The 10,154-nt window shown below is 41.7% G+C and overlaps 1 protein-coding gene across 1 annotated transcript in view; it reads left to right on the plus strand.

Annotated features, from left to right (window-relative positions):
- The first annotated feature begins 7,199 nt into the window (after window positions 1-7,199).
- Window positions 7,200-10,154, plus strand: part of STX12 (syntaxin 12) — a 43,731-nt gene continuing 40,776 nt past the window's right edge. Inside the window, exon 1 of the mRNA XM_032863897.1 lies at window positions 7,200-7,451. Within this exon, the coding sequence (XP_032719788.1) occupies window positions 7,334-7,451 (118 nt within the window). The 5' untranslated portion in view covers window positions 7,200-7,333. The remainder of the gene's footprint in view (window positions 7,452-10,154) is intronic.

Here is a 10,154-nt window from a genome sequence, read left to right on the forward strand (position 1 = left end):
GGTGAGTGCTGTGAATTGTGTAAGACTGATGATTCATAGACTTGTACCCCTGAAGCAAATAATACATTATATGTTAATTTTTAAAAAACACATACTTTTCAGGCATTGTCACTGTCTCATCCTGATCATTCTATTCCATAGACTCAATGACAACTTACTTTCCCTAAATTGAAGACTGTTTTATATTGTAGGTACCATGGTCTGAATGTGCCTCCTGAATTGATATGTTGAAAACTTAATCCCAAAGATTATAGTGTTAGAAGGTGGGACCTTCCTTTGGAATGTGCTTAAGCTCTGCCTTCATGAATAAAATTAGAGATACCTTACCTCTACCACCGTGTGAAGACTCAGCCAGAAGCCATGGAATGTAGACCAGAAAGAAGGCCATCACTAGAATGTGCCTAGAATGTAACCGTGCTGGCACCTTGATCTTGAACTTCCCAGCCTCCAGAACTCTTGAGAAATAAATTTCTGTTGTTCAAAAGCAATGCAGTCTGCAATATATTGTTACAGCAGCCTGGAAAGACTAAGACAGTAGGCTATGTTTACAACCATCTTTATTGTGTGAATTAATTTATCCATTTACCCAGCCTTAAGAACTGCTTTAGGGGAAGTGTACAGTATGAACAGTTCTTCAAAAAGGTCTTCAGCCTCTTGAAATAACCCTCAGAATTTAGGACTTTGCAATTTAAGATCATATGTTACCTACAGTATAGCTGTCTTCAACTGGTGGTTGGCTCAAGGGTCTTGAAGGAGGGGCCATTTTTGGGAAGGCCAAAACTGTCAGGAGTTGTAGGGTATCCCGGTTATTATTCCTACATAAGAAAATACCCCCAAATTTAAATATGTCCACAGATCCTATTGATCAAGAATTTGGAAAGGGCACTGTGTGGATGACTGGTATTTGTTCTAGAGTGTCTGGGTCCTCAGTTGGGAAGATTCAAAAGCCGAGGAACGCTTCCTGGGGCTGGAATCATCTCTAAAGACTGTTTATCTGTACATCTAGTGCCTGTGCTGGGACGACTAGAAATCCAGTAATGCTGACCAGAGCACCTTACATAGGACCCTCCATATGTAACTTCGCTTTCCCCAGTATAGTGGGTCAAGGATATCACACTTCTTTCATGGTGGCTCTAGAACTCCAAGCACAAGTGAACCAGTGAACAAAGCTGAAGATGCAGACGTCTTCTGATGTGTCCTCAGAGGTCACATTACCTTACTCGTGCAGCAGTCTATTGGTTGAACAGTCAGAACCCCATCCAGAGTTGAGGGGAGGGGCCATAGATCTGATCTCTTCATGAGAAGATGACAAAGTAGAAGAGCATGTTGGATGGAAGCTATTGTGGTGGCTAACTTAAAAAATAGAATCTGCCACATAGGGAATAGATTCTGGAACCAAACCAAATCCAAGAGAGCAGGGCAGAAGCTGCAATGTCTTTCATGGTCTACCTTCAGATGTGACTCTCCGTCATTTCTGCAATACCTTACTGGTTACAGAGGTCAAATTACTGACACTATTCAAGGTAGAATGGTGCCACCCACGTGGAGGCAAGGAGGTAAGGATCACTGGGGTCTCTCTTGTAGGCTGGTTACCACATTGCCCTTTGGCCTATAGAACTGAGTAAAAATGATGTGAACCTCTAGATTTGGAAGCCAGAAATGAAAGCTGTCAGTTTGGGGAAGTAGTTCATATTCCTCAGCTCTTTCTGGAATCAATGACTACTTTCCCTACCAGTGTCTGCCAGGTTGTTATTGCAACAGATTATCAACTCTGCTTGAAAATTGATACCGGTGCCATGCCACGGTTAACTCTGAAGTCAGATGCCAGAATTTGAGTTCTGTCTCTACCTAGTTTACGGTTGTTGTGAAGATTAAGTCATATCTGTAGAAGTCATTAGAACAGTGCTTGGCATATAGTATGCACTAGATTTTGTGAGCAATTTTTATGTGTGACTTCTATAGAATCTACATTTTCTATTTCCTGAGAGGGAAGGTAATAGAGTCATAAATTGGAATAACCATGGATGTTCACTTGTTTTTGGTTTCTATAGTTACTGTATCCCAAGATCACATTTAGGCCCTCAGAACACTCATGCAACCCACAACTGGTATATCCTTTTTTTGACTCCAATCTACCCATCTCGTGCATGGCACTTTATCACACTGGTTCTTAGACTGTCATCTTTTTTTTAGTTTAATAAGATATCGTTTGCATACAGTAAAATTTACCCATCTTTGTATATAGATCAAAGAGTTTTTATGGCTGTATACCATTGTGTAATCACCATAATCAAGATATAAAACATTTCTATCAACCTCAAAACTTCCCTATGCCCTTTGGTAGTTAATCCCCTTCCCCCAACTCCAGCCCCCGGCAACCATTAATTTGATATCTAGCATTGCCTTTTCCAGAATGTGTCATAAATGGAATCCTACAGTATGAAGGCTTTCATGTCCGACTTCTTTCATTTAACACATGTTTTTGAGATTTGCCCACACTGTCACATGTCTCAGTAATTCATTCCATGTTTCAGTAGTCTGTTCCTTTATTTTATTGCTGAATAGTTTTCCATCGTATGAATACACCACACTTTGTTTATTCAGTAGCTGATGGGACATTTGAGTTATTTCCAGCTTTTGGTTATTATGAATAAAGCTGCCTTGCACATTTATGTACAGATCTTTATAGAAACATGTGTTTTCATTTCTCCTGGGTAAAACACCTGGGGGTGGGATTGCTGGATTGCTGGATTGTATGGCAAATTTGTTCAATTCTCCAAGAAACTACCAAACTCCTTTCCAAAGTGGCTATTTGATTTTGCGTTCCCATGAGCAATGTATGATGAGTGCTCATTCGAATACTCTTCGTTGCAACCTACATGAATATCTCCATTGACCCTTCCCTACCATTCCCAAGAAAACTTGCCATATTGGTGATAATGATACTTTATTTTTAAATTAGAAAACTTATTGGGGCGCCTGGGTGGCTCGGTGGATTAAAGCCTCTGCCCTCGACTCAGGTCATGATCCCGGGGTCCTGGGATGGAGCCCCGCATCGGGCTCTCTGCTCAGGGGGGAGCCTGCTTCCTCCTCTCTCTCTCTCTCCCTGCCTCTCTGCCTACTGGTGATCTCTGACTGTCAAATAAATAAATAAAATCTTTAAAAAAATTAGGAAACTTATTTACTGATGTACAGCATACTTCAGAAGAGGACACATCACATGTATATGACTTGATTAATTTTCACAAAGTAAACACACCTATGTAATAATCACCACCCGAATCAAGCAGACTGCTACCAGTATCCTAGAAGCTCACTTCATGTGCCCATTCCTAGTCACTGCCTCTCTCAAAACTAACTACATGCTGTCCTGACTTTTAATAATAATTTTGCTGGTTATGAATCTAATAAAAATGGATTAATACAGAATGTACTCAATTTTTTCTTTTTCTTTTTTTTTTTTAAAGATTTATCCATTTGAGAGAGAGAGCAAGAGAGAGAAAGCATGAGAGGGGAGAAAGTCAGAGGAAGAAACAGACTCCTGGTGGGAGCTGGGAGCCCAAAGCTGGGACTCAATCCCAGGACTCCAGGATCATGACCCGAGCTGAAGGCAGTCACTTAACCAACTGAGCCACCCAGGCACTCTATACTCAACTTTTTCTGGCTTCTTTTGCTATACATTATGTTATTTTTAAAATTTTTTTTAAGTAGGCTCTATGCCCAACATGGGACTTGAACTCATAACATCAAGATCAAGGGTCACCGACTGAGCCAGGCAGGCACCCCATAATGCATTGTTTGGATGAGTTCACCCACATTGCTCACGTAGGAGTAGGAAATTTATTTTTGTGTTCTATAATACTACTACAATTTATCCATTCTATTGTTGATGGACATTCAGATCGTTTCCAGGTTGGAATTAGTAAAAATAAATGCTGCTCTGGCCTTCATCATGATAGCCTCAAACTTGAAACAATTCAAAGGTCCGTTGATAAGAGAATGGATAATCCAGGGATGCCAGGGTGGCTTAGCTGGTTAAGCACCTGCTTTTGGCTCAGGTCATGATTCCCATCCTAGGATCCGCTCCTTGCTCAGCAGGGAGTCTGCTTTCCCTCAGCCTGCCTGCTTCCCCTGCTTGTGCTCTCTCTCTCTCTGACAAATAAATAAAATCTTAAAAGGGAGAGAGAGAGAGAATGGATAATCAAGTTGTAGTATATTCATATGATAAAACAGTACTAAATGATAAAAAACCAAACCACTGATATATGCAACATCATGAATAAATCCCAAACATATTATGTTAATTGAAATAAGCCAAATCCTAAACAATACATAAAATTTGATTCCATCTCTACGAAGTCTAAGAACAGGGAAAACAAATCTGCAGTGATAAAAATTGGAAAGTGATTTCTGGGGATGAGAGAAACTGATTACAAAGGAGCACAGCTTGTTAGAGCAACGTGTACAAACTTGCAGTTCACTGGTGTTTTCGTACAACCCTGACCCATTTGCTATGTTCCTTTTTTTCCTCCTATAAAGTATGTGATAGAAAGGAGCATAGCTCAAGGAAACTTCCTTGGGTGATGATTAAATGGTCTATATCTTGAGATGGGTGGTTGTTCTATGGATGTATACAAGTGTCAAATTGAACGCTTAATACCTGTACATGACACCATATTGTAAGTCAATTATAACTCCATCAAAATAATTAATACAGAAAAATGCTGCTTAGTCCTAAAAAATGCTATTATGAACACTCCTATACTTGGTTTTTGGAACACATAGGTATTCATATCAGTTAAGTATTTAGTTAGGGGTAGAATTGCCTGGTCATAGAATACGTATGAATCACGGCTTTGCAACGTAATAGCTGTAGAGCACTGGGCAAGTACCCAGGACCTCTAGAGAACACCAGATTCCTTATCTGTTACCAAGGAGCTAATCTCCCAGTGATGGGTGCAAACCAAGAAAACTGTTTTTGTCGGTTAACAAAAGGACATAATGCTGAGAAAAATCACAGATTTTCAGGATATTTGCTATTCGAAATATCAGTAGGAATGGAATATTCCACTCCTGCCTGGAGGATTTGAGTTACTTTGACACAGAGGAGCAGCCTCAATTTCCAATCCAGGTGCAGAGCTTCAGATAAGGGGTTTCCAGATACAACAGTCCACATTTATCTTCACGTTGTAGTTTCCAAGGAAACAAGATCCTGAGTCCTCTTGTTAGCTCAGGCCTGATGATAATCCCCTTACATGTTAGCCTGGTGTGCTTTGAGGCTATCAAAACACTGCTTCTTTTAAATTTTACCTACACTCCATCTTTTCCCCAAATCCTAGGATAACTCTATCTCTTCCTGTGCTTGGTGAGAAACCCCATGATTCCTCTGGCGGGCAGTATCCCTGGCAGCCTTAAGTTAATAAACCTAACTATGTCAGACCACAGGTGGTCTTTATCAGATAGGTTTTATCTTGGGGGATAAGGTTCATAAAATGTGTTCACATTGCCTGCATAGGCATTTAAGAAATGGTAGTTATTTTTTACTATTCTTGTATAAATATAATAAATGTTCATTTGACATCCAGTATTTGCAAGACACAAATGTATTGCTATGACAGCACAAGATAGCACAAGGCACAGATGGAAAACCACTTTTATTTTAGAATGAGAAAGAAAACAGTAACAAAACCTTGTCTTGAATTCCTAGGAGAAAAATACCTTTACTGAATTTCACTCTAAATAGTCAAGTGTAAATGAAAAAATACTCAAGACTATTTTATAGGTAAAAAAGTGCAACTTACATGATTAGCTAGAAGATTTGATATAAAACTATGGATTCTAAGAAATGGTAGCATTTTAATAACCAGAATGAGAGCTCCCAAATGTCATCTGTCCCTTTCTATAGAGAAAGAAATGCTCTTAAAACTGCCACAACGAAAATATAAATAGCTTTGCCTACAAGATCTCTAAAGCTCTTTCCCTCATTTGGGGTCTCCTCCCAAATAGGCAAATAGCTTCCTCTCTTGCCAGTCCCCAGAGATTGCAGAGTAGGCAGGGGTGGGGTTGGGTGGAGAACACAGGAAACAAACATTGCCAGTTTCCCCTTCACTTCTCCCTATCTAGATCTCTTCCAAAACCCAAATCCTACCCACGTCTGTCCGTTTACGATAAGCTCACAAAATGCAGTCTTCTATAGGGAACATTGAGGTCATACAAATTACTTGGGGAAATTACAAATTACAAATCTACAAATTACTTGGGGAAATTACAAATTACAAATCTGCAAATTACTTGGGGAATGATTTTTTCCCCACCCTCAAGGGAATGATTTTTAAAATTTGAGAGTGTAGTTCTTCCACCCCCCCCCCCAAAAAAAATCCTGGTTTGGGATATATAGTAAAGGAAGAGGCTGTTTGGGAAGGATTTAGATGGAGAATGAGTTTGGGAATGTGAGAAGGCGTTTAGGGAAATATCGAGATGAGTATGGAGTTAGCTTAGTGTTTGGGTTGGCAGTCAAACTTCAGAAAAGCAAATTAACCACTGTGGTCTTAATTTTCTCAGTTTTGTAAAAGGGAAAATAACTCTTGTTTTGTTGAATTACTTTGCTTCAACAATTAAAAAATAGATAAAAATCTATTCTGAACGTAAAAATACGGTTAGAACATTGTCATTTGCTGATAGAGCTTATGAACAAGTGAATTGCAATGAAGACTCATACATAGTATATGCTCAATAAATATTATTATCATCGCTTTATTGTTTAGAAGAGGAGTGGAGGGAGAAATGAAAGCGGTCTATAAACCATAAAAGTGCTCTGCAATTACTACAAAGCCCTACAGGATGCAAGTAGAGTGAAGAATTTCAGGAGTTTGGTTACCGATCTGAGTTTCAGGGTTGTCAAATTCTCCCATATTTGGGCCTGAATTCTCAGACTAGAACAGAATAGGCTGTCGGGGCTGAGATCATCTGGTACAATTTTATACTAATCGAAAATTCTTGCCTCCTGTCACCGGGCTCCGGCGAGAAACAACACTACCACACCAGCTCCTCCAATCCGAGCCCCGACCGTGTGACGTCACGCCCCGCCCCGTTTCCCCAAGGCCAAGGCGTCCAGTCTCTAAGCTACGGTCCCGGGCACCAGTTCCAGCGGCGCCTGCGCACTGTGGGGCGGGGCGCGTGCGCGCGGCGTGGGGGCGGGGCTAGTGCGCACGCAGCTCTAATCCCTTCCCCCGCCCTTTCTCTTCTCGGTTTTCCCCGTCAGGCTGCGGGTTCAGTCTGGCGGCTGCTTCCGGTAGGAGCTCGGTGCAGGAGGAGTCGGTCCCAGTTCCTGGTCATGTCCTACGGTCCCTTAGACATGTATCGGAACCCGGGGTCCTCTGGGCCCCAGCTCCGGGACTTCAACAGCATCATACAGACGTGCAGTGGCAACATCCAGCGGATCAGCCAAGCCAGTAAGCTGGGGGACCGGGATGGGGGGCAGGGGCTGCCCCGGGGACAGGCCCGGGTGAGGTTGTCGGGATGCGGAGTCCGGCCGAGGCTATGGCCAAAGCCACACCTGAGGCCGTCTCAAGCTCAACAGTGCGGGGGCGGCGGCTGCCATCCTCGAGTCTGTCAGGCCCAGGCTCGCCGAGGGTCCCGAGCCCCAGCTGAAGCTTGAGTTTCTTCTCAGGTGTACTGCCCTCATGGTATGGGGGCCAAAGCAGCAGCCTGACAGCCTTAGGGTGGGAGGGGTATGTGTGTCATCTCGGGAGCAGTGAGTGAGTTCACTTGGCGCAGTGGTCAGCCGAGTTTTTCCTGTCATCTGCCTTACACCCACCCACCTCTCTTTCCTCTCTGGCCAGTTTGGGTCGCGAGTTGTTTACTGATCTAAACTTTAAGTTACATTCTGCTCAGCTTTTTGCTCCTTGGAAGTCAGCAGCTTTCAATTAAGGGAAGTGGAGAGTGCATGTGTTTGGGTGACTTAATACCCAGCTCTTCCTGTAATGAATTTGGAAGTCAGATACAATGACATGTATTTGAGTGGTAAGATGACTTCTGTTTTAATAAAGAGAATTCACCGAAAACATTCCCATTTACATGGTTTTGTCTTTTGTAGCAAAAGATCTGCACATATTTTTGGATTTCAAGCTGATGAAACTTCTGCATTCCTTCCCTGTTCAGCAGCTTTTCTAAACAAATCTCTTACACAGAGAAGTTCAGGGACTTGGCCACAATCACATAGCAAGCAAGACATGAGTTGGTGGTGGATTTCAGAATGTCTTTGCTCATCTTAAAACTGACCCCCACCCCATCACTAAGGTCTGAGTAAGACTGATTGAGCTGATTGAGTCAAATATAGGCAGTTTCTTGTGCCTGAAAATCATCACAGAGCCTTATAAACAGGTCAGTGGCACAACTTTACTTGGAAAGAATGGTGACCAGCATCTTTGTTTGTTACCGTGTTTTTGTGAGCTTGGCTGTACTCTGTTAATAGGTAGAGCTCAGTTAGTCCTGAATTATAATTATGTTCTATATAAAGAGGGGGAAAGTTTCTGATGAAGTGTGGGAGACTGGGTGAATTAGAAGTGGAAGAAAGATGACATGGCCTGCTATGTATAAAAATTAAAAAGAAAATTAATGTGACCACTGTTTTGGAAGTATAGTACTTTGTGTTCCAATATATCCTTTTGTGAGGGAACTCTAGTACCAGTTAGAAGATTCTGGTTCAAGGCTGAAAGTTTATTGTTGAGGCTAAACCTAATCTTAATGTGTCTGTGAAATACTCTACATGTATTTGTTTGAGTATTAGGCATATGAGTATAGGAACTGGCATGGCGTGGATTCTTTCAACAGGGATAAATAAAATCTTAAAAAAAAAACATTAATAGATAACATATTGAGTACATACTGTGTGCCAGGCAATGCGGGAAGTGCTTTATATGCAGTATCTTACTTATTTTTTTAACAACTCCATTAAGTAATTACCAATATTATTTCCTTTTATGTGTTAGGAAATAAGCTGAGAAGTTTTATTTTTTATTTTTTAAAATACTTTGTTTACTTGACAGACAGAGATCACAAGTAGGCAGAGAAGAAGGCAGGGAGAGAGGGGGGAAGCAGGCTCCCCGCTGAGCAGAGAGCCCGATGCGGGGCTCGATCCCAGGACCCTGGGATCATGACCCGAGCCGAAGGCAGAGGCTTAACCCACTGAGCCACCCAGGCGCCCCAGGCTGAGAAGTTTTAAATAATTACTGAACAAACGGGTGCCTGGGTGGCTCAGTCAGTGAAGCATTCGCCTTTAGTTCAGGTCATGATCCCAGGGTCAAGGGATTGGGCCTGATGTTGGGCTCCCTGCTCAGGGGACAGTCTGCTTCTCCCTTTCCCTCTCTCTCTGCCTCTCCCCCTGCTTGTGCTCTCCCTCTTTCTCTCAAATAAATAAATAAAATCTTAAAAAAAAAAAATTACTGAGCAAACAAGTGGCAGTGCCTGAATTTGAAACCAGGTCTATCTCTTATGACCAGTAATTAGGCTTTTTATAATTTTTAATTAATATTACAGTATTGTAGCACCTGGCAGTTCAAGTTAGAAGTGACTTGGTTTTTTTACTCTCCATAGGAAACTGGGGAAAACCTGAGGCTATAGAACTTTCTCATGTGGTGTGTCTAACCTCTGCTACTAGATTGTTAGCTCCTTTCATGAAGCATGGGGCATGACTTACTCATTTTTATATTTCTAATACTTATCTGAGTCCCAAATATATGATAGATTCATACATTTTCTGTCGTTAACAGATATTCTTTGAGCACCCTCTGTACACTGGGGTTGGAGTCATGACTAAGAGACAAAATCACTGCCGTGAGAGTGTGTGTGAACATATGTGTTTGCATACAGATGTGTGTGTGTATCTCCAGTAGTAACAAGTGCTGTGAAGAAAATGGTGGGGTAAGAAGATGGAGGTGAGGAGAGAAAGAGGGTGGGTGTGTTATATTTTAGATCAGATGGTTAAGGAAGGGCTCTGTGAGGAGACATTTGAGTAGACACCTGAGTGAAGTGAGGGAGAGAGCCATGTGAGTAGCTGGGGGAAGCCATTCTGGGCAGAGGGAATAGCAAAAGCAAAGATCTTAGTGTGTTGTTGTTCTTTTTTTTTTTTTTTTTTTTTTTTTTTTTTTTTTTTT

The sequence above is a fragment of the Lontra canadensis genome, unplaced genomic scaffold (genome assembly GCF_010015895.1).
Source record: "Lontra canadensis isolate GAN:19392208 unplaced genomic scaffold, GSC_riverotter_1.0 scaffold25, whole genome shotgun sequence".
In the NCBI taxonomy this organism is placed as follows: domain Eukaryota; kingdom Metazoa; phylum Chordata; class Mammalia; order Carnivora; family Mustelidae; genus Lontra; species Lontra canadensis.